We start from the raw sequence: 25,489 nt of genomic DNA, 5'->3' as shown, positions 1-25,489 counted from the left end.
AAAAGAAAGATTGTGTGTTAGAAACCGCACAGAGAAACACCACAGGAAGTGCACATTGCAATGGGTCACGGACACAGACACCACCACCACACGATTAGTACTTTGGAAGCAGCAGCACTAAGAACAAAACCACTCTGAAAGCAGCAATCTGACGGAGATAAAAATAAAATGCTTTTCCAAACAATGCTGAAATAAGCAATATGGTAGTGTTACTTTGATTCCAGTCAAGCTGCATCTTATCATAAATGCTTCACAACAGTGTTAAAGGCTTATCATAATTCTTTACCAGTTCTTTGTGACTGGTTCAAATTCTAAGCATGTTCCCCCCCATGCTCATGGGGAAATCTTCCTTCTTTTGTAAGAGTTTCACAGCAGCATTACATGAGGAATCTGAGCACTACTTTACAAACCTATCTTGTGAAATCAGCATTTATGCAACATTATTTTATTCTACTTTGCCTCTCTGACCCCTATATTACAATGTATTTGTGCCCTTTATCCACATTACTAAATCAAACTATGCTGAGAAAAAGAACCATATCAAGAGAAAAGGGTCAACTGTGAAACCACAATAGCTTTCATGTGGTAACTGTCAATCGCTTCACAAGTAATACAATTTCTTTCAACACTGTATTGTCTAAATACTTTCTTCACTAAAATAATTATAGATGGAAAAGCATACATATATGTAAAAATCTGAAACTAGATGTGATTTATCTGTATATGAAAAAATTCTGACAGATGCCAGCAATTAGTTTTGTCACTTTATGGAAAATACATTTTATTTTTATATTTAAAGCATTTATGTAAGGAGAACTGCATTCTGTTTGTGCTTAGTTTGTGCTAAAGTACTTTTAAGTAAATCGATAAGACAGTAAGTTATCTTTAATTCAGCAATAGTGAGTAAGTCACATGCTGTCAGCAACAGTGAAAAAGATGGCATTTCCCCACATAACACAAACTGAAATATTCATGGTAAAATAAAAGTGGCATATAGACAGGTGTGCAAAAATGTGACCACTACAAACCAAAAACCTGAATTTCATACAAGGGGAGCAGTGCAGAAATGTTACTGTTACCAACAAGGATCAAGTTAAGTGGCATAAGATCAAAAATAAAGATGGAGGAATCTACTAAAGAGGAAATAAGCAAAACTGGGAACACAAGTTATAAGGTAAGAGAGGAGAAAGGACTCTGCATTGGTTCCACATACGTATTTACTGGGGTATGCTCAACACCAGTAAGGATTACAAGGCATGTGGGATGCAGCCATGGCTTGCAGCTGAGATGATGTAGAAATTCCTGTGCTACTACTGAGCTGAGCCACTGTGTGAGCTTACCAGCTCCATTTGGACCAGTGTAAAATTGCATGAGCCAGCCAGTATGTGCTGCTGCTGGTGTGCCTCTATGCCTACAGTCAGCCCAAGTGAAGCAGCTCAGGGCTCCCAGCCCTTATGGTAAGGCCATTCCTTCCCCACGTTTGTACGTTTCTCCCACTAAAGAAATCCAGACCTTGCACTTATTCTTTCAGCCTCCTTTGAGATGATTTGTTGTTTTTTCCCCCCTTTTGTTTAATTTCCTGGTACTGTTTTCTGACCAGTCTGTCTCAGATTCATTTGAGCGTACTCTCAAATGTAGATCTCTCAGTCAGTTAAGAACAACAAAACCACAAACAAACAAACTGGCACCATAATTTAAAAGCCAGTATTATTCTCTGGTTTTGCAAAGCAAACATGCAACACAGCATATGAATTGGTTGTTACTGACCCAAGAAAACATTGGATAAGTAATATTATACATAACCATATATCAGGTATCTGATTCACACTGATGGGTAGCACAGTTAGTTACTGTTATGTTCTTGTTTGCAGAACAATTGCAAAAACCTTTCAGGCTTGCTGCCTTCCTGTTACCTGAGGGATCCTGTCCATCAGCCGACAATGTAGCAGCACTTTTACTCCTAGCTAAGGAGGCCTGAGTGGGGGCGAGGAGGCGACTGATTACGCTACTGTCCAGAGGACTGACCTGGGAACGACGAGCTAAACGATGGGAACAAATCAAAAAGGATCCAACATGAAATCATATAATGAAAAAGACAAGCAGTACAAAGCAAAGGAGGTTTGTAAGCATCACTGCAAATCGTAACAGTTTTGGAAGAAAAACACCGAAGTCATGGAGATGGAAACCAAAACTAAAAGCTCAGAAAGGTTAAATGCTGCAATCTCTTATGCTGCACTTGTCCTTGGTTTGCTTGATACCAATTAAATTAATGAGTAGAATGACATGCATATAAAAGAAATGAGTGCTGAAGTCGGTTAAAACATGAAGTTTTTTTTACCAGCTCTTCAGAGCTACACACCCTGGATTGCAGGAAAGGTGTTCTGATGTGATACAAAGGTTTGCAAAGCAAAGCCAATGATTATCACCGGGCAACACTCACACAGATTCACATGGCACCCAGCATTTTCCCATACAGGAAAGATTCTGAAACAGAATAAAGTTTCCACTGCTGGCAACAGCTGCTAAAAAGGAAAGTTTCAGAACTGTTAACTCAAAAGGAAAAAGAGTGTTAGAGAAGTTTCTAGTCTTCTGCATTAGGATGAGGTGCTAGAAAAGAGAAATTTTAACAGTGAGAATAGAGAACAAAAGAGAGTGAAGTGGTAACTGGCTTCCTCCACCATTCACATGCAGAGTTTAGACCAGCAGCAGGACCAGAGAAGATGCTGTTAAACTGAACCATGAAAGGGAGCTCAAAAAAATACTGAAGTAAGGTTTAACCACGAAGTGAACACATCACTGACATTTAGTACAGCCGAGTCCTGCCAGCTTCCAATCACACATCTCTCTTCTTAGCAGAGGGACAACTTACAATCTGTTTAGAGCCCAATCCAACAAAATTATGTCCTTCTTACAGGATTTTTTTTCGTCCAAAGGAAGAAATTCTATCTTTACTATTTTATCTTTACCATTAGGTAACTAAAAAGCCCTTTAAAAGTCCTGAAGGTTTCAGAACCAAAGGAAACCAGTGGAAGCAGTCCTACCCAAACTTTACTGGGAACGGGTTTTAAAAGAAGTATTCAGTTTTATGAAACAAACCACCTGTTTTTTCTTCCTTTTTCACTTTTTCTAGTTCAGGAGAAGAATGGGGTTTACTACTCATTCTATTCAAAGATGTGCTCCTCTTCTTTTCTGCTCCTCCTAGAGACCAAGCGTAAGGAATGTTACTTCAACACGACACTTACATATGTAATTTTCTAAGCTGCCATTCCCATGCTTTGCTTTTGCCAAGAAATCTACAAACACTGATCTATCATTACGAAGAAGTAGCTTCTCGTAGGCTAAATGGCTTGGCTACCATTTGTCTATTCTCCCCCCACCCTTCCCCTTTTAGGAGAAATAATGATCTGTAGGAGGTTACCCAATATCTGGCACTGGAATGCTCGTAACTATTGTTTTGCCTCAGTGCATTGCAGCAATGAAAACATGGGTAAAAACAGGTATAGTGAAACTGGGGCATGGCTTAAAGTCAACTTCAAATATCCCGTCTATGCCTCCCAACTCTCCAGACCGAGTCGTTTCTAGCACCTTTCTGTTCCACCTGTGAACCTTTGACTGCTGACTGCTGAGAGTGCGGAGGGACTTTGTGATTCAGCCTGTTTAATGAGGCGCTTCGCTTTGCGGTACCTGGAAGTGAAAGTGCATTGATTAATTTTATGGGAAAGCTGAGAAGTCCCCTCCAACACCAGCCCCAGCACCCAAAGATACAGAAGCACAATTAAGTCACTTTGTACTATAGATTCTTCAGAAGCAGAAAAACTGGATCAGGGAAGAATTACTCCATATAAGCATTATTTCTTTTACTCCTGTACATTGCTTATCATAGAGACAGGATGCCAGTCATACAGACTTCATGTTTTGACCTATTAAGGTCATCCTTATATGCCTCTGTGAATAAATAACTGGAAAAAAAATGCTCACATTCAGTGTAACAAAGTGCTCAGCTCAGCACATACAGAGAACACAACTGAGGAAATCCCCCACTGATCCAGGGAGAAGCTCCTCTCTCATTTCAGCATTCTGTCCCTCCACCTTCCCATACACAAGGCAGAAGCAATCTGGTCATTTTTGTAGCTGTATTTTCCTCTGTCATTTGAATTTAGTCATTGTTCAGCAAACATTTCCTCCTGAGCCCCAGACCAAGAGCACAGAACTGTTGCAATCTAAATCTGTCAGTCTATCACCTCTACGCCCAGCTGATCCAAGCACTCAGAAGATTCTATCCAAATTTCTTCCTTTTCAAACCACCTGAGATTTTTCTGCTCTCCAAAGCAAACAAAAATTCACAGAGAATTTCAAGGTAGACAGTAAGTTTGAAAAGCAATTCCATTTAATTGATAATTACTGTCTTCCTTTGTTAGGTGCTTAATTTGTACTCTATGGCAGTTTCTGACTCATACCCAGAGCTGAACCCTGCAGGCATTATATACAAAAATCATTTCAGATTGCAAGCAGTCCCCAGTGACTCAGAGACTGCCCCTGCAGCTGTGTCACTATGGATATAAATTCACCAGTTTCCCCAGCAGGCAAAGACTGTACGAATGCAAGTTTTTTCTGCTGCATCACCTTCCAACCTCAATCTGCAAAAATACTGCTAGCTGTGCCCTTGGTATGCTTGAGAGGGGTTTTTCTAGCCTAGCTAGCTTGCACATACACACTAAGCGTTTTCCAATGGAATCCACAGAAATTGTAGCTGATCTCTTAGAGCACAAACACCCTCAGATATCCATTAAAACAACCAACCAACCAACCAACCAAAGGAATAGTGCTTGTTGTCCACTTCTATTCCTTGATATTGGCACAGTAAGGTACACCTACCTGGCTATAACTGCTCTACAACTCCACGTCACAACAAACCAACCTACTCCCACCCAAACAAAATCCCATTTCATGCGTTCTTTTCTATTTGGTTATAGCAAAATTCTAAGACTAAAAAGAAAGCACGTGTTTATAGAGCACAGGACCTGCAGAAAACAAAGATCCCAAAACTAACTTGATTCTTTCCCTCCACACAGGCAATCAAATAACTGTCTGAAAGAACAACTCAAACTATTCTTTGTACTATTTTTAGTTTGCTGAAAATTTAGGATGTAATTTAAGGCATGCAACCCTCTAAAAGCAGTGAAATGATTTGGGAATCAATCATTCACCAAGATTGGGCTTTGGTCACGTGATTCCAGAAATAATTAAAGAAAACAACAAAGCAACAAAGAACAGCAATCTTTACCGTCATTCTTCTCCTCTAAACAGAGATCACATCAACTGGGTGAAACCCCTGAACAGTCAGGCTGGATTAACAAACTGCATAAAATGCATTTGAGGTGAAAACAGGAACTGAGTTACAGAGCAAGGGAGGAAGAGGAGCATCATTCCTCCTCCTGTCCCCTCCCTGGCAGCAGGTAAGCAGTACACCTGCTTCCAACAGAAACCCAAACACTTACTTCGATCAGAAGCATTTAAAAGTGCTGCAGATGATGACAAACGTTTATTCATGGCAGCTTCTGTTGGTTTGAGGTTTGCTGTGGAGGTGGACCGCTTGCTGGCTGTGTGAAGAAGTGGTTACTTTAGAATTCATCTTCATACCTAAGGAAGAACCTTCCACGCTTTCCTGAGGCAGCTTGGGAAGCATTACATCCAAAGGGTACTTTAGCTTTTGGTTAATGAGAAACAGAGGTGTTTGGTTTTTTCTTCCATTGAAGGTTCTTGATACAATTAGCATCAGATGCAACAAGCACAGAAAAGGAGTTTAGTTTTAGTGGAATAAAGCCAAGGTTTTAAGCAATGTATGCAAACAAGAGACTTTAAGCCCTGTGCTCCTAACACATAAAGATGAATGCTGAGGCTGGGTGCTGCTACCAGACTGCAAGACAGAGAAGGGAACATCACACCCTGAGCAACAGTGATTTCTCCCTTCCTAACTCCCACTCAGGTTGTGTCAGACCAGCTATTCAGTCGCTAGTTAACAAAACAAAAACAACAAATGCTTCTGGAAGGATGAAAGCAAGTCCTGAACAATGCCAAGAAAGTATTCTTATTTCCAATTACTTCTAAGAGCTGCTTCATTTTAAAAATCTCCTGATTTTTGAAAAAGCTATTCCTTAAGCATTCCTTATTCCTAGCAACCTTCCAACAATTGTACTGGGAAGCATTAATCTATTTGTGCATACAAACACATACACAGACATGTATAATATCATATCTCATACTGCAAAAACCTCAGGTTCACCACTAACCTGATAAAGACCTGCTTTTTAATTTCAAACTACTCCAGAGAACGAAAACCTTGAGAAAGCATGCATCTATTGCTATGGAAACTCACTACAAAGAAAACAGTACTGCACATAAAGCAATGAGGAGCAGCATAATAAACATGAGAAGTTCTATACATCTTACAGAAAGAATTGATTTTGCTGGCATACTGTACTGCAGAGATGATTAATGTGAACTCATTAGTGCATAAGTAATGTCAAAGGAAAAAGCAGCTCTACTCACCAGAGGCAGCTTCTTTTCCCTTTGGCTACCAAGCTATAGCAGCTCCTTACAGCAAGAGCACAGGGTCCCCATGGATATCCCTGCCTCTGCTTGTACTTGTGGTTCACATACCCAACCCAGATTTCCTGAAAAACCAGAAGCTATGGGGCTCCCTCATAAAGCAACAGAGCCACGTGAAGGGAAAAGCACATTCTGAAGTTGAAGCTGAAGAAACTGAAAGCTCTTGTGATAGAGAATAAAGAAGTAAGAGGGAGAAAGGGGAATCTCTGATCATTCAAGTTAAGAAACTAAGATGTGAGCTTAGATTTTCCTAATGCAACAAAAATGGTATTTAGTGAATGAAGCCTGAGCACTCTGATAACTAAAACAGCCTTGAAAGGTTTTTTATGTGCAATAAACCAGGAACTCATAATGCTTACATCTGGGTGTTTTTGAAGGGAAACACTCCCCTCTAGTGGCTGCTTCAAAAAAAGGGAAACAAAGGGGGAAAAAAAGCACAGCTCAAACCTTAATTTAAGCTTGCGGGAGTCAAATGCCTCCTAACATCATGGAGATATTTACACACGTCTCAGTTTAAATTAGAACTTCACAACTTGCATGAAGCCTGAGCCTTGGTCTGTGATCTACTGAGACCCAGAAGCTTAAATCTTGCCTTGAGAAAAATTACACTAAGACAAGTATTTCTACTTCAGCAAGTTCACAACTTCTGAAGGTGGTCAGCGCTGTTTAGCAGAGATAAATGATGAAATTGCTGTTAGGAGACTCAAAAGAAAAAAGTATAGTGTATAGATAACCATTCAGATAGAAAAATACCCCAATTCATGACTTTACTGAAAAAAATCTAACTGGTAAAGTGCATTAATCACACTGAGATTTCTTTCTTTTTTTTTTTTTTTTTTCCCTCCAGGAAAGTTTATCTTGCATTAATTGTCTAAGATCTTTATAACTTACAACTGCAAGAAGCACATAGCATAATTCCACATGGTACTAAAAAGCTGTTATTATTTAATGCAAGGGAAAAACTAATTGTGGCAACAAAGCCAAAGAAAGCATCAGTAACTTGGTAATGAGCTGTGAAATGCAGTATCTTAAATATATCACTATGAGAGAGGGCAGCTCTCAGCCTTAGCTTCTCACAGAGCTTCACCAAGCAAGGACATTGCCTTCATGGGGTGCATAAAATAAGGCAAAATAAAATCAGATTCTCTGCCTCTTGGTTCAAGTTTCTACTAGGATAAGGAATCCCTCTGCTTAGAAAAGAGAACGTAGCAGTCTAATTTCTATTCTAATAGCACAAGTCTCCAGGTGTGCCCAAACGTCGAGTTTTGCTCAGCAGTCATCACTAAACCTCCCTCACTTATAAGGGCTCTGTCATTAAGGATGCTTTATTACACAGCCTTGCCACTTCTCTTGGCAGACCCACACCCAGCATGTTTCATCTCAGCACTGACAGCAATGTCATTAACGTAGCATTTGACTCTGGGGCTTTCATCAATTTTTAAATTTCAGGCCATTTGGTGCAGCCTGAGTGAATCACATTCTGAACATAACACAGAAAGGCTGATGGCTGGTGAAATGTTCAATTACATGGGCTTTACCTTCCACAGCACATCACCTCTATCACCACAAATGCTGCTTTACCAGTCAACGTTCCTGCATATTGCTGTTGACGTGGCTGGATCATGGAAGGACGCCTCATTTTATATCTATAAATCTATAAAATTATATATATTTATTTATTTGTATATTAAAAAAAATATTTTTTTTTCTGCAGCAATTCAAAAGACAAGAAAGACGCAGCACATGAAATAAAGAACATTTGAAATCTGCCTCCTGGTGTTCTTCAACTTTAGAAATGGGAACGCAGCCTTTAATCCCAAATCCACAGCAACTGATGATGGAAAAATACCATCCTGAAATCTGCTCCAGCCGTGCTGATGGAGCAGGTGCATTGCTCAGCCACAATGACGTAATGCAGCAAGGCTCATATGGTGTCATCTTCCCCAAATCCACAAGTAATTGTTCTCTTTCCAGCAATTAAACAAATATAAGGTGAAAGAGATCACAAAGATTTTTCTTACAAATCTGGCTGGATTTATGCATCTTACCCCATGGGGGTTTTGCTGTGTACATTTTTAACAACCATTAAGCAACAAGCTCCCAGAAAGTTAGGAAGCAAAGGGCAAACCTAAAACAGGAATAAATATGAAAAGAATTGAATCCTGTCATGATTTTCCAGCCCAGCAAAGACAGCTGTATGTTGGAAACAATCTAAAAACTAACAAAGCTTAAAACAGTGTGGATGCATAAAAGTGTCGTGGTCAAATACCGTGCTGCTTATCTTCACAGTCAAATTTTTCAAAATCAGTGCCAAATTATTCAAATCTGTCTCATATAGCAGAACAAGGGTGCTCTTCCTGTTTCTACTTCATGATGCTTAAGGCACGGCTTAAGTTTTTATCTTCATATTAGGAGCATGTCTGTTGGAAGACACTGTCTATTTTTGATGTGCTACAGCAGCTCTGTGGACCGAGTCTTCCTCCACGATCAAAGGACAGACAGGACTTGTTTCCTCACATCAATTAGGAGAGAGCAAAGGGCATTATTTTATGCTTGATAAAAAGTTTAGCTTTAAAATTAGTTCAGTTTTAAAATTAAAGAATACAGGAGAAAAAAAATAGCGCTTTTCTAAACATGCAAGACAAATGTGATATCCTGCTCTCTCAGTTCAATGGCGTTTGGTAGTGTGAAATACAGTAATTGCATTTAGATGTGTACCCAAGGAACATATGGTTAACAGGTAAGCCAATACAGGGAAAGTGGCTAATTTTGGAGAAAATGAAGGATTCATGCTGTGCAGAGAAAGGGACGAGAGAATGAAATGCACATGCTTCTCCTGTGCAGCCAGAATAAGCCATGGCAGTTAACTCATACTCAGATTTTCATTGCATTTTCAAGCCTCATATTGTCAGCATTATGAGACAGCTGTGTTGAATTAGTAATGCTGTGAGCATGCACAGATTTTCAGTACTCAGATTTGGCTGGCTCTCAGCTGAGAGCTGTTGCTTTCAACTAGCTACATGAAATAACTGCATATTAAACATACAGACTTCACAGATACATTACTGTTCCAAAGGGTTTCTATGAATGGCTCAGTCTGTACACTGGCAAACATAGAAATATGAAGAAAATGCATTTAATATACAGACTTAAGTTAGACAACAGGACATATCTGGCTTGCAAAATCCTTCATGGAAAAAGAAACTTCACACGGAATCCATTCCCTTTCACAGCGTTTTAGCAAAAAATGGTCTGATTTTACCACTGTTACTTCAATTGCTGGTTAAAAACAAACAAAACCAACAAGAGACATCCCACAAACAAAAATTAAACCAATGCCCACTTTTCAAAATCAGGAAACGATGAAAGGACTGAAATTTTCCCATTTTAAAAGGAAAGCTTAAACTACTCAGTTAATTTATGGTCAAATACACTGAGGATTTCTCCTCCCCACATCATCTTTAAAAACTCAAATGCTCATATCCTCTCCTTCAAAATTCCCTCAGGACGCCATGACTTAAGCTGTAGTTTAATTAGCTGGGAGGGATAGTTAAAAACATAGAGGACTGCTTTCCACTTAGGGATCATATTCCTTGTACAGCTGGCCAAGATCCAGGAAAAGTTCGACACGAAGATGGCTTTCTTTAGTTTCAGAGAATCAAGAACTCAAGTTTAAAAGGTTAGCAGTGAGCGTAAGACAACAGAAAAAGAACGTTTTGGAAATCAATACCACCAGTTTCACCTTCATCTGTGGTCTGTTGCTCTGTGGAAGAAGAAGGTTCATAAGCTTAGTCACGGGGTATAAAAATAAACAATGTAAGGCAACTAAGACTGGGGAAGCTGGGGATCATAACGATAATTCCTATCACAAGTGCTTTCAAACATGTTATACACAAACACTTGCAAATCGACACTCAAGCTGACAGAAAAAAACACTACTAAAAACAAAAGCTGAAACACACGGTTCAATTGCAGCAATTCAGAAGGTAGGCTGAACTGAAGAGTTTTTGGCTTTATTTTACTCCTGGATAATAACAGATTATTAAGTTACTTATTCCCCTTCAGCTAGGCAGTACATAAAAGCCTCCCTCCCAATACAATCCTGGTCAGCTGCTTTGATTTCAGAATATTTACAAACAAAAATAGTTACTTGCTTGTAGCATGCAACAATCTGAGCTTCACTTAAAAACTGTTAAGATGCATCACTTAATCTAGGACACAACTTGTTATCCAGGAAGCTCAGACACTGCCCACTGCACCTCCTTGCCCATTACTGGTCATTCAAATAATCAGTTGGTATTCTAAAACGGTTAATGTTGTGTTCAAAACGCTTTAGATAGAATACTACAGAATGATTTTTTGGGGTCACGTTTATCACCACTCTGAGCATAACATTATACATATTGCAATGGAAGAACTATTGTAGAATTTCAGAATTATTTTTAAATTATGTATTACAATTCCCTTATCTGACGTGTGGGAACTACCAACGCAGTGCTGCCAGGTATATATTTGCCATGCAATTTCCATTTTCCAAAGTCAAAACCAGCTTATATCTCAGCAATACTAATAGGAACCAACTCATGGATCCTGTTATAAAATCCAAGACAGGAAAGGATCCTCAGGTCTCTATGAACAGCACTACACCTGCCTTACATCCACAATATTCTGCAACTAGCTATGCTAGGAAAGGTGCTACTTACCCGTTTTGCTCTCTGAATCTGGAGTTACAGATCCTCCCCATGACCATCTCTTCTGTCGTGTTTCCAGTCGCTGACTCCGTTCCAAGGTACGATGAAGAGCTGCTTCATGTCTCTCCTGTTAACAAACAACACCTCTGTGAAGCTATCTATGTAAGTATAAAGCACAGGTATGCCAGAAGACAAAACGTACAGCAAGATTTACAACTTGTTGCTGGTATACTTTTTTAAATTTTATTACAAAAGCCATCACACAAAAAAAGTTAATGGCAATTAATGGTTTCAAAACTGTGGATGTAATTAGGCTGAGCTAAACCACAGATAATCTATTCTACTCTTTACTTAAAATAGCCACCAGATTTCCTATTCAGTAAACAGCACTACTTACTTTCTAAATAAGGACGAAGTCCAAACTGAACAAAAATAATTGCTTATTCTTTAAATTTACATCCTGCAGTTAGTTCTAAGAGGCGCTGAAAATTCTCCAGCATGAAATACCAGGTGTAAGCATAAGGTTATTTGTGTTTTCAGAAAACAACACAAAACAACAAAACAACACAAAAAACAGTACAGACCAAGTACTAACAGATATTGACATTAATACAAATACAGTGAAACCAGAAAAAGCAAGATGTGAAGGCAAAACTGCAGAAAATATCGATCAGCTGCAGCGCACAGCGATCACTGCTGACAGGACAGAGAACCAAGCACAGCTCTCCTGCCTCCAGGACAGTAAGCGCTTGTGTGGGAATTCCAGCTCTTGTGCATAAAGACAAACTGCACCATGCTGGACCATTTATTCTCTATTAACAGCCAGCTTTCTATACAGGTGTCAACACAGATTTCTGCATGCAATAGTCACATCCCAAGTGATCTTTTGAGGCCGTATTTACTGCTGATGCGTTACAGCACGATGCTTGGGGACTTGTTATCAGAAAGCTTCCCCCTCCTGAGGACAGAAGACTTTCACCTTCTTTCAACGTCATTTCACAACAGATTGTCACAGTCACTGTGTGATGCAAAGCAAGCTTAGAAGGAAGGATACTCTCCATACACAGAAAAAGATAAATGTAAAAGGGTTTTCCTTGCCAAACCACCTAGCCCTTATGTAACCTTTCTGTAACCTGCAGATTATATTTCCATGAGGTATCTGCTAAGCAGTAATTCCTGAAAGTCACAGTAAAAGATATAAGTTTTGCTTTATGAAAAAATCAGTTATCAACTCAAGATATCAATGCAATCAGTTGCACAGCTGTACAGAATAATTGAGTAATTATTTTAAGACAGGTATCTCAACCCTAGCCATGCCTAATTGTCTTCAAATCTGGCTGAGACAGAGAATACTTATTTTTCCAGTGCCTGCGATTGTGCTTCCTCTGCATTATCTAAAGAAGGTGATTAACTAAATGAGACTTGGCTAAAGCATCCAACAAGAATGTGGCAAACTGTGTATTTTCTGATGCCGTTCTATCTGCTGAATTACAAGTGTAGACAAGATCTTGCTGACAAACACTGCCTTAAGATAGTTTCTTTAAAAGCAATTATTTTCTAATGTCAGAGTCCAAATGTCAAGATCTGTTTTCACTTTTTAGTTGAAAAAGAGGTTTACAGATCAACTGTAAAGATCACTATCTCCTTACCTGCCAGATGTATAACTGTGCATAACCATCATTTCCCAGGGACCAAGTACAAGACAAGGTTAACCCAAACAAACACTCATCAGCTAGTCCTGCCATTGCTTATCACCATGCCTATTTAAAACACACCCACCATCTTCTAAATGTCATGAATAAATGTACTGTAGGCTTAAAGCATACCTCATGAAGCATAAAGCATGTTATATGCTTAAAGCAGTTGCTTGAAAAGACAATACCGCACTGGGCTGTGGCCAAGGCCCACCCCAAACATTTCTGCTTATTCTTCAAAAATGTAAACTATTCCATGAAGTTCAAATGGAATATCAATCTGAACACACCCAGAAGCTGATTACAGAGAATGAAACACCAGACAAAAAAGGTAAAAAAAAACAAACAAACACACCCCCCAATTCCTAGAACAGTGTAACAACAGCTGGACTCTCAGAAGACACCCAGCCAGGCTTACACCCTGTTTATCAGTGACCCACTGCAAGTTCTCACAGCTGGCTTACAAAAGCATTGTGTGTGTGTTATGCTTTTATTGCTGACACACTGCTTCTGGCAATCGACCCTTTCATAACTAAAGAACTTCAAAGCATAATACCTTTTCCTCTTCTATTTTTTGTTTTCTCTTTTCTTCTACAGCTGCCCTCCGTTGTTCGTCTTTTTGCTTTTGTTCTTTTAGCTTTCTCTGCCTTTCTTCTAACTGTTTTTCATACTGGAGTTTTGCTTTTCTCTCCTTTTCGAGGATTTGTGACTCTTTGGCAGCTGAAAAGAAAAAATTGAAGTTGAACTTAATTACTCATTGATATGACAGCATAGATTACAGGCAAAAGGCTACCAAGTAAAACTACCACCAGGCAAAATTATCACCCCTTAAAGTTAAAACATACACCAAGATTAGCTAGTAGTGCTGGATGACACTGCACATGATGACAGAGATACCTTTAATTCTGTCCACAGAATGGCAATGAATTTGAACACTTTCTGCCATTACACTTCAGTCCAGACAGGAAAGTCAGGATATGTATATAGCCTATATTATACACACACCTTTCTCACCATCATAATAGCGAAATCTTAGTAAGCAACTGAGTATCAAAGGGTGGAATTTTTGTATTTTGCAATTCTCTCCCATTTTTTTAAAAATAAGATGTAACAGAAAGATGTAAAGCACTGAGTGACAAGATGGGAAAACCCTGCAGATATACTGCATCTGAGATCAAAATCATATTGCTATTCTCCACAGTGTGTAGTTTAGCAGGAAGCTTCAGCTCTTGGACAAAAAGCCAGCAGTTGAATACGCAGCAAAGGTATTTGCTTTGGCTAGACAGATGAAATGAGCCAAGAAACAAGATAATTACATTAACAATGCATTTGTACTATCTACATACAAGGCTCCCAAGCTACTTCTAGATTTACGTATGTCCTGCTCCTATTTTCTCTCTGTTCCCACTCCTGTGTCTCTGCACATACGTTAAGCAACACAGAAATGCAGGCCAGGAAAAGACTGCTCTTCAGCAGCTGGGAGACTAAGAGTAAGGACTGCAGGCCATACTGGGAACCCTTTATCTCTTGCTGCATGTATATAAACTGAGATTCACATCTAAAGCAATATAAAGTTGGGTGAAAGTTTTACACTTTAATTCTCAATTCTTAGCTGAGATAAAGCAGATACTGCTGTCACTTCAATCCAGGAATCTTTTCAGTGTTCTAGGAAACAAGAAAAGCAGTGTTCAAAGCAATCAAGCCATTCCACTAGCTATATTCTTTTTGGTTTTCTTTGAATCAGTGTTTCCCAAACCTCAGTGTTCAGGTAGTGGTTCTAAGCTAAGGGTTATTATTTCAGAAGTGTTTTTGTTAACACTGTGAATACGAAGGCAGCTAATTTTGCTTGGTGGTCTCCAGAAAACTGAATGTCAGAAATGACATACAGCTTCAAGAAGCCACAAATCTCTGGAATATTCTCCTCTCTACTCTAATACTCCTCCTTTCGGGTTCACTGATGGTCAATGACACAATACCACGGGCAGATTGTTGTCTGCCCCCAGCAAGCTGAAAAATAAGTGACTGAACAAAGAGTAAGAGAATAAGCTATTATTTTATCACAAAGATTTTCAGAAATTATATGTAAGGTTGTACGTGAAAATACCGTTTTGCTTTTCCCTCTCCTCTCTGCGCTCCCTGGCCAGTCTTTGCCTTTCTTCTGTTCTTAGTGTGGAACCATCTATCACTGTCAAAAGAAAAATTGAAAACATGTAATTGTCAGTTATTTTGAACACTGAAATCTAAAGATTCTGAGCCTTTCCAACTGAAAGGTTTATAGGACATTCTCAGAGAGAAACTCACCAGCAAAGCACTGCACACTTTATACAGAGATCACAGTGCTCAAATGGAAAATTCAGACGAAGCTGAATACCCTCCTTTTCCCTCTTTCCATTCCCTTACTCCAGACGATCCTATATTTTTAATGAGTGCAGCAGAAAGTATGCAGCAGATTAAAAGGCCACTGTGTACAGTCAAAAGAAGGCCTGAACAGACATCAGACGTGCTGCGACAACATGTGCTTATTCCAAATTCAGCTCTGATCCTTACTCTTGAACGTATTAATTCCTACTATCAAGAAATACAGGAATCTAGGAAAATTCTACCTGGGCATCATGCCAAGTTCAAAGTGCTGCAGGACAGCCACTTTGCAGGCTAAGCAGAACCAAGACTGCCCCAGTCTTTGCAGCTACAAACACTTGAATTTGAGCCAGCAGTGAACTGGTAAGCATCCCAGAACACTGCGAATGGATTCATCTTCATTGTGACACCCTGCAGGAACACTAATCAACTTTACCAGTCAAACTCTGAAAGCCATAAACCAAAAGCTGTCACCAGAACCACACCTTCACTGACTGTGACCCATCTAACAAGGGACATTACGCTCTGATCTCCCAAGCAAATGGCATCAAACTTCCCTAAAGGAAGTTTTGTGTTCCTGTCCTCCCCAGTAGCTCTCCCTGTGAGCCCAATACTTCATGAAGAATAAGGACCAATAATTATACCTGGTTTAGTCGCTGTTCTTATGTTTATTGAGGTCTGGACTGCAATAGGGCTGACACCACTTTGGCTTCTTCTTTCATCTGCTATGGCTTGGGCTGCAGCAACTGCAGGAAAGAAACATTCCATTTGAAGACAGTCTCTAAAACCAAGACTCATTAAATACGTTAAATAAATTTATCAAATCCTATTTGAGTTTGCAGATCCTTTTATTAAATAACTAAATTGAGACTGCTGATCTCTTAACCTTTTCAAAGAGATTTTGGAGGTAGCACAGCTTTTACTTTTAAGAGGAGCAGAGACAAAAGCTTATGCTTTAGAATGTGTAGGAAAAACAGTTTCAAGAAAAATCTAACTTATTTAATAGTGAATTTTTATCAGGGAAAAATATTTAGTAGAGTCACGAGTCCGACTTAGTAAGAATTCTTTCCCATCACTCACATATTGGCAGGCTGAAACAGATATATGGCAGATTGTTGGCAGTGGGAGAGTAATATTCTGATGAGACCCAAGCAGGGAAAGGTTTCTGAGCATCTTTCATTATTTCATGACGCAAAACAGAAAAAGGGCCAGTGGTATAAAGTGAGCTATTAAGGAATGCTTACAGTGCACAACTGAAATTGGGTCCTCAAAAACAAATTTTAATTATAAGTTAGACTCCAAAATTCGCCTTGCTGTGTGTTACCAAGGTGTGTACAGAGGACTGCAGGGCTACAGCTCCCAGTTAATCACACAGAAATAAAATGCCAGCTGTATCAGTTTCACCAAATAACAAAAGCCATTCAGAAGTCAGGGAGACTTTTTGCTGTATCACTTTTCGCAGATTTGCTTTATTTCAATATCCAGCTTCCATGTTGTCCCTGCTCAGGGTATGAAGGTGAAGTGCTGCAGCAAAAGCCCTGATACCAGTAAAACAGTAGATGGTGATAAGGTAGATAGCAATAGGACGGTGGGGAATGGTTTTAAATTAGAAGAAGGAAGATAAAGATTAGATGTCAGGGGCAAATTTTTCACTGAGAGGGCGGTGAGGTGCTGGAACAGACTGCCCAGAGAGGTTGTGGATGCTCCGTCCCTGGAGGTATTGAGGCCAGGTTGGCTGTGGCCATGGGCAGCATCATCTAGTGCTTCATCTAGAGGCTGGCAGCCCTGCCCATAGCACGGGATTGGAACCTGATGATCCCTGAGGTCCCTTTCAATATGAGCCATTCTACAATTCTAGTGACACATTGCCATCATCATCGCAGAATCCACGAAAGTAACCACAATTTAAACCACAACGTGAAGAATGAATAGTAGGATTTGGTGTTAGTAATAAATAAAACCCAAAACTTTGCCAAGGATCTCAGGCTTTCCTTCTTTAATAGGGGAATACAGACAGGAAGGGAGGAAGGAAGAGCCTCTTTCCCTTCATGTATTGCCATGACAACTTGTTCTGCCACAGTAATAATCCCTCCTAAGGTCACGGCCAAGAACAATCACCTCCAAGTGTTTAATCCCATGTGATGTCAGCGATAAATGCTGATTACAATGCTTATTCAGCAACTCTAAATTGTCACCTGCAGCTGTTGCCATGTCTTCAATTCATTTTTCATTGCAGCCCCAAACAAAAGTCTTCCTCAATTGCACCCAATGCATCTCTGAGGCTGTTTCTAGCAACCAAGTTCTAGTGACGACCAACACAGAGATTTTATTGTACTCCCCAGAACTTTAAACATGCAAATTTCTATATGAAAGCTACAGGAAGAAGCACGTTGTAATTTAAGGAGGTATAAAATTCATCTTACTTCATCTGCAGAAGTATTTTATTAACAGAAGTCTTGATGAACAAAGCAGCCATTATGGACTGTGTATTTTTAGATGTGATTAAGTTTATTCATTAAAAAAATGAAACGCAAACACTTGGTATTTATGATTAGAAGGCACCTTTTAAAAATGTGTCATATCTACAAGGCAATCAGTTCATCTTAAAAATATAATTCAGGTTGCAGAAATCACCGGAGATTCTATAGAACAGGAAAGTGGGTTACAGAAACAGCCTGCAAAGGACACAGAGGAAAAGACAGGCCTAGAAATACTCTGCCAAAGCATTCTGTGTGTCAGTTACAGTGTTTGCTATGCAGGGCAGCATCCTGTATGACTGAAAGCAAGCACAGCGCCCAGACCCGGTGTTACCCAGGGCCACGTGTGCAGCCCCCTGCCCACCCTGCAGCCCCACTCACAGCACGGTGCCACTTCCCTCACTGATGAGGTTTCCAATATGCCCTGAGCAGACTGCTGCTAAAAATACAGCTTGGTTTCTATTTCTGTCCTTTCACCGGGTTAACACTCCTGGCTGCTGCTGCAGCTCTGAAGGCCACACAGGGTACTGCTGTTCTTAGCACACCTCGCTGGTGCCCGCACTGCCTCTGCATTCACACGGATCTCCTCAAAGTTAAGCAGCATTATAAGTCTAAATATATATCCAAAAGTTTAAAGCAGGCACCAAGAAGCCAATAAGCAAGGCACAGAGCGGAATGGATGCGGATTTTCTCAGCAAACATCTCTGATTTTACGGTGGATCGCGTCAATCTGCAAGATGCCACTGCTGTCCTATAAGGACTCTCACCATAGAATGGCTTAGGTTGGCAGGAACCTTAAAAATCACCGAGTTCCAATCTTTCCTACATCCTAGAGATCCTTTTCAGAACCACTCCTCAGATCCCAATTCCACTCATGGTTTCCCCAGACGCTTTCAGGAACACAGGAGGAAGTTTGGATTCAAGGCTGAGATTTCTGTGCATTTCCCTTTAAGCTGATTTCCCCTCATTAATTAACACAGGTTAAGACAAACAGACACAAACCCATACACGGAGCAGTTTACACAACTGGGTTGTGCTTTTACACAATTCTTTTACTCTTTTTACTCTTCAGCACAGGGACACAATCTCTCAGTAAAACAGGGGCACAGCAGCCCCCTCTCCAAGCTAAACTCATGTCCCCAATTCCATCCCACCTGGGGCTGCAGGGACACAGCTCCTCCGGCAGCAGCTGGCAGGCAGATGGCCCTCTGTCCTGTCTGGGCAGCCAGCAGATGGGAAGGAAGCTCACAGATCTCCCAAAAACATCACTGCTGTCTCTCAGCCTCAGCAGGGCAGAGAGCTGCTGGATGTCCTGCCCTTATTCCACCTGCAGCCTTTCTTTCTATATTTATTCCCTACGTGGGATATCTATTTTATGACCTTCGTGTGCTTGTCTACCCCCACATTTGTCATTGCAGTATTTAAGCCCATTTCTAAACCTAATTCACTGCTTCAATCTGGTTTTCTTGTCAATGCTCAAGGCAGCTTAGGATGACTTCTTTGGTTCATCACAAATACTGATCCCACTGCAAAACTGCTTGACATAACTGCCTTGCAGCTTGTGAGTTAGCAGCTCGAAAAGAAAGTAAATGTTTGAGACACATCTGCAAGAATGTAAGTTTTTACTTATCCTTAAAAGATCCATACTCAGATCATGAGCTGGAAACATGACAAAAATCCCCACATCTAACAAAACACTACTTATTTCCTATAAGGAAATCTAAAAAGCTATGGCTGAAGCAATCTCAAGAACACACTCCCATGTTCATGCAGCCCCAGCAAGGCACCAGGAAGGCTGCTGGTGCATTTGTGGGTTGATCTCTCTATGTGTTTCCCTAAAAGAAAACACAACCTAAACTGAACCCGAATGAAAGCTCAAGACAAGGAATCAAAATTTGCTGTTACTACAATTGGCAGCCACCTACAAAAGCTTTCTGTGGTCAGAGGTGCTACAGCATTGTCTGAAAACAGCACCAGCTGAGCAGCATCCTTTGTTCCAATGCTGCTGATACACACTGAATGTACCTCCCACAGAGAATCCTGCTATCTCTCATGTTGTTATTCTAACCTTACCCACAGTGCTCAGCCCAGAGCAATGCTTCTAAATAACGGGGAAAGCACCTGCCTGCACAAGGCTTAAAGAGGAAGAGATGTCACCAACTCCAGCCACGGTGAGATGCTCCATGCACATAGAGGATTTGCACAGGGCTGACAAGCCGCGTCCACCACGTGCTCTGGAGAACAGACCAGGCTTTGCAGCCTGGGGTTCACTGCTGGCCAGGTATACTGGTGCTCACCACTTGAAAGAAGTGAAACTGAGTCATGGCAGACAGTCTATTCTCAGTTGGGAAATGCTTCTCCAGTTCACACAATCCCCACTCTCTGCAAGGTTTAACGTGACTTCAATCACTGCCCTGCTCTACCTGGCATTAGTTATTAATCTGTTTATTGCACTGTGCTTACCAAGCTCATTTGCTCAGTGACCTTTCTTTAGACCTGACACTTCCTACATAAAGGACACAGAAGCATTACAATCCCACCTGCACTTTGCAGCAAGCAGCCATGCACTGCTGTTGGTTCCTTGCTGTCTAGACACAGAGACCATTATGTTTCTCAGTGAAAGAGCTGGGCACTAAAATATTTGTGCTCTCAGTAAAATTCTCCAGCAGAACACATTACAGTCACATTTTGGATGTAAAGAGTATTTCAGCACAAAGCTTCTGTGGGTGGCCAACTACAAACTCCACTTGCTTGCTGTTAAACAAACAAGAAAAGAAAAGCTTTCATCCACCTGGAGTGATTGCTATTAAAGAGCTTTTAGATACAGCTTTAACGCTAATGGCATCAGCTATGACTGGAGATCTCTTGTGAGCCTCCACAAGCATAGCAGAAATCCCTATTTACTTATCATTGCAGAGAGGAAATTCCAATATCCTAATATTCTAATAGACCTAAATGAAATGAAGTAATATAATAATAAGTCCTTACATGGTTCCAATTGGATTCACTGTGAAAAGAAAGGGTTACACAATAAGTTACATGCTTATATATAGGTGTATGCAAGCCTGACAGAACGAGAGATGGGTTTAACACAGAAGAAAAAAAAAAAAGTTTTCACGGATTTTATGATTCTTTTCCTTCACACTGCCTTCACTTCTCCTATCCTCTACTTCCCTCTTCCCTGAGCAGCCTGGTTGCTTTTACTCACTTGAAGCACTTCCTTGCAGATAAATGCTTCTGCTCTCCTGTTTGGTGCCTGCCCACTGCCTAACTCTCCTAGGCAGATATAACTCTCACAGCAGATGAAGCTGTTCACAGCCACTGCAGCACCCTTGCTCCCTCCAAAGATTTAGGTCAGTGCATTTAAACAGCAGAGGGTGTCAGTGAATTAACAGCCAGTTCATAAAGCTCATAAAGTTTTAAAATACTGCTCATAAAGCAGTATTTTAGAAGTTCCCTGTGAATTACGAAGGCAGAAAAACACTATGAGGAAAGGAAGAGCTATTCTGAACACTGCCAGTGGTACCAAGCTAACTACCAGCATCTCCAACAGTTTTAATTATCTGACAGGCACACATGAACACATCAAAAGCATATCATGAGTTAAGGACTACCTGGCTGTAAGAGACATAATTAGGAGCTAAACAGTTCTAATTCATTTGTGGTAGATCAGGCATTTGAAGTCCCGAGTTTGTTGCTGAAGTACAGCAAGTCAGCTGATACATCATGTTCAGAAAGTCATTACAACTGCATGCTCAGAACTTTCTTTGTCATCCTTTCACAACAGGACTACAGGCACTTTTAATAACTGAAAATTAATAACGGAGTATCAGTAATTTAAACGATCTTATTTCAAATGTGCCTAAAGAGAAAGCAGCCCTTAATTCTAGTCACATTTTAAGGCTGTGTACTCAGGGACAGCAGAAACCACGGCATCTATTTCACCATTACAGCTGTGATCCTTGCAAGTCATTGTTTGTGTAACACTTTTATCTAAATGGAAGCATGGAATTCAAATGTATCTTTTGCAACGTTAACGCACCAAGCACGTACAGAATGGAATGCTGTTTCCCAAAGTATTTTGTATGTGCCTATGTTTTTAGATTTATTTTTTTAAAAAACTTCACAGAAAGGAGGATTTTTTGTTTTTAATGTTTTGAGACATTTGAATAGTTCAAAAGTTTTGGACTACAGACTGAGCCATCTGTACAGATTCCACCAAGACAGACAACAACCGGATGCTGAAGATGCTTTTCCCTGTAGCATCACCAATGCCATTGGGAACCTATTTCCTTGCCTTACAGTTTTGAAAACCACCTTTAAGTCACAACTACTCCATAAAATCCAAAAGCTTTTGAGGACCTACATCTGAAAGCTTGTTCTTTCTCTCTTCCAACATGAAGCTCTGATGATCAGCCCATCACTCGTCTGATGGGTGCTGCTGGGTCCCAAAGCAGTACCTCTGGGTGCCAACCAGTGATCTGTTCACTAACACCTGCTGTGGAACTCTGCCAAAGAGTCCTCCAGTACTGCCATAGCTGTTGCTATGAGTTCTGTGCACTGAAGACACATTGTCTATTACCTGGAGACAACTCTACATGTGTTCCTTTCTATTTGCTTGAGGAAGTAATTACCACTGTTTGTTTTTCACTAAAAATTCTCTCAGTGCTAATCTGTATGTATGTATTTAATATTAAAAAAAAAAAAATCACCAGGAGCTGTGTTCCAGGTAAGGACAAAGCCATAGAATCACTCAGGCAGGGAGAAACAAGCCATCAGACTGACTGGAGCTGCTCTTGCAGCAAACAACTTATGACCAAACTGGGCTTGGCCACAAAGGCAATGGGAATTACATCTCTGCTTAGGTTTGTAGGAAGGACAACTGGAGAAAGGCACTTTGTTTTTGTTCCAAGTCCTGAGACAGGATTCTCAAGAGACTGAGTAGGTCTAGGAAGTGAAAGAGCATTTTAATATACTAAATATGTATGTTTTGAACCACCTGCATTATGGTGACTCAGCACACAAGTGACATCCTAGCAGCTGAGCTGCCAAGCTCTGGCGAAAGCAAACACTTCTTCCCCATCACAGATACTGCAAATGACAAGATGAGAGATCTCAGGATTCCACTGAAAATGAAGATAAAACAATAAAATACATCTAGGCTACATCAGCTTAAATGATGACCTGCACCACTCACAAAAACCTCACCTACCTGGTAAGCCACAGGTAACTGACCATCTCCCTTTTTCCAATCTTTACAAGCTCAGTGCTTATGCTGTTAGAATCTAAGCAAACTTCCTCTTTGTCCCTGAGGGGTAACAATAGTTGCATCATAAGAACGGGGTAACAAAGTGCCATTTATGGGCTGCTTTTTAATCGTATGTAATCACTATTCTATATATACTAATGGAAGCTGCCTGCTCATGCATCACTGGCTGTAATGCTACCTAGCTTCTAGCTGTAGAAGCAAACTCTGTTTTTTGTCATCTACCAAAATGAAATAAGACTGGACAGATGTAAAGAGGAAGAAAACTGTTGCAGGGGAATTGTAGCACTGACACTGCAAGAGTGACTTGGCCTGCAGAACCTTAATTACAGCTGAGACCCTAACAGGAAGAAACACCTTTCCCTTAAGTGAATATTAGTGTGAATTTCAAGAGATAACTCATACAAAGCATACATCCTTTTTGTCCTGTCTGGGAGCCACGGTTTCTGAGCAAGGCACTGCCTATTTGTCTTTATTGCTCTTAGACATGAAATGCCCAACCAGAAGTTCACAGGCAAAGGTCTGAGGGTACATCTGTTTGTACAGACATTTGTTCTCCAGACGACACAGCCAAGTACACAACTTCCCACAGAACAGCAGAGGCTGGCTGGAAGTGTTATGGTAAGCTGCTCACAACCCTGCAAAAGAGTAGCAAACACAACGGCAATTATCTTGCAAATTCCATTGTCAGCCACTGGATTGTGAGGACTATTTCTAAACATTCTGCTCTCCCTAGATAGCAAGGGAGAAATCAGGGGCAGCACTGCAGCAGCATATGCTCACAGCAGCACTGCTTCGGCTCACATTAGCACTGACTTCATCTTCCAGCACTAAGTGGTACAAATGCATTCTGTGTAAGCTGAGGTTTAGGCTCTGGTTCAATGACTCCTATATTCCCCTCAGGGGAGAAAATAAATAAATCGAAGTCTATTCTTTCTAGGATCTAGTGAGGGGTTTTTATTTTTTAAACATGATGGGCACATTATAACACAGAATCATAGAATCACCAAGGTTGGAAAAGACCTAAAAGATCATCCAGTCCAACCGTTCACCTATTCCCAATAGCTCCCACTAAACCATGTGTATGTGTATCTAAAGAACCTGGTTAAAGAACATCTCACCTGTGGCTTTGGGACTAAACCTGGCCATGACAGCTGTCAGCAGACACGAGTGTCCTCTTCCTGAGGACTTGTGCAGAAATGCAGCATGAGAGCACAATGCTGCAGTCCCAGCAGGGAGGATACGGGTGAAGCAGACATGGCTGTGCAATTAGGGGCACCATTTCTGTCTGGCTGTTACCTCGCTCAAGCACCAGGCTTACCTTGTCTTAATTTCAACAGAGAAATAAAAAGAGTAATTAGGCAACGTTCCTGACAAAGAACACGGGGAAGAAGAATAGAGCACCTGGGACCTTTTGCCAGCACTCTTCTTTATGTCATTGCACAGACACAGCACAAACACTATGGGAGGCTGTCACAGTAGTCCTTGCGCAGAGCCCATGTTAGTTTAGATCAAACCAAGACATCAAAATGCACGATACCCTTTTTAAAAAATCGCTGTGAGGGATTATTCACCCTTTATAATTGCTCACACACGAAGCTGTGCGTGCAGCAGTGCTACAGAACCGTGCTTGGCACATGCATCGAGCACGTCGCAAAGTACAGTTATTTGGTATCTTAAAAATAAAGAGGCACGTGAAAACGGGAGGACACAACCAGAGCAGCGCAGGGTACCTTCAGCCAGCACACAAAAGAGGGGAGAAAGAAAGAAGCAACAGAAAGTATTATCGCATCTCTGATTAGCAATGCCACATCCTGTCCCCTCCTCCTGCACTTCGGAGGGGTCCCAAAGCGCACCGCCAGGACCAAGGCGCTGCACGAGCTGCAAACCGAGGGACGTCCGAGCAACGGGCGGTGCACGCACCGCACCGCACCGCACCGCACGGCCGGAGCCCCGGGGCGGCGCGGCCCGGTAGGGCGGGAGCGGCTCCCCGGCCTCTGCCCCGCACAAAGCCCGCGCTGCGGCCCCGCTCCGTGCCCTCAGGCCGCCCGAGTCCACCCCCGAACCCCCTCCTTCCCCTCTCACCCATCTGCTCCCGCAGCCCCTTCAAGGAGGAGGAGGAAGAGGAGGAAGAGCAGGAGGGGGGGGGGCGCGCCTCCTCCACCCTCCGCCATCTTCAGCGCCGCCGGGACGCGCAACTCCGCCGGCCGGGCTGAAGGGGGACACGGGAGCGCAGTGCGCACGCTCCGCACCGCCCGGCAGCGCCGCCGCGGGGGTGGGCAGCGCCGGGCGGGGAGGGGCTGGGCGGCGTGGGCCGGGCTGTGGCGGCTGCGGCGGCTGCTCGGCGCCGTCCCCTCGCGGACCGCGCTCACCGGGGCACCGTGGCGGCGGGCG

General features: G+C 41.4%; 1 protein-coding gene across 1 annotated transcript in view; it reads right to left on the bottom strand.

Moving 5' to 3' along the window:
- Positions 1-25,269, bottom strand: part of MAP7D3 (MAP7 domain containing 3) — a 35,796-nt gene extending 10,527 nt beyond the window's left edge. The window contains 11 exon segments of the mRNA XM_052673310.1: positions 1,914-2,039; positions 3,100-3,198; positions 3,586-3,684; positions 5,499-5,600; positions 10,352-10,372; positions 11,313-11,427; positions 13,551-13,714; positions 15,099-15,179; positions 15,997-16,098; positions 25,181-25,244; positions 25,246-25,269. Of these exon segments, the coding sequence (XP_052529270.1) occupies positions 1,914-2,039; positions 3,100-3,198; positions 3,586-3,684; positions 5,499-5,600; positions 10,352-10,372; positions 11,313-11,427; positions 13,551-13,714; positions 15,099-15,179; positions 15,997-16,098; positions 25,181-25,244; positions 25,246-25,269 (997 nt within the window).
- Between the last annotated feature and the right edge of the window lie 220 nt (positions 25,270-25,489).

The sequence above is a fragment of the Tympanuchus pallidicinctus genome, unplaced genomic scaffold (genome assembly GCF_026119805.1).
Source record: "Tympanuchus pallidicinctus isolate F22 unplaced genomic scaffold, pur_lepc_1.0 scaffold13, whole genome shotgun sequence".
Taxonomy (NCBI): domain Eukaryota; kingdom Metazoa; phylum Chordata; class Aves; order Galliformes; family Phasianidae; genus Tympanuchus; species Tympanuchus pallidicinctus.
Note: the sequence above shows the minus strand (reverse complement) of the source record. Positions and strands in the feature narration are given on the sequence as shown.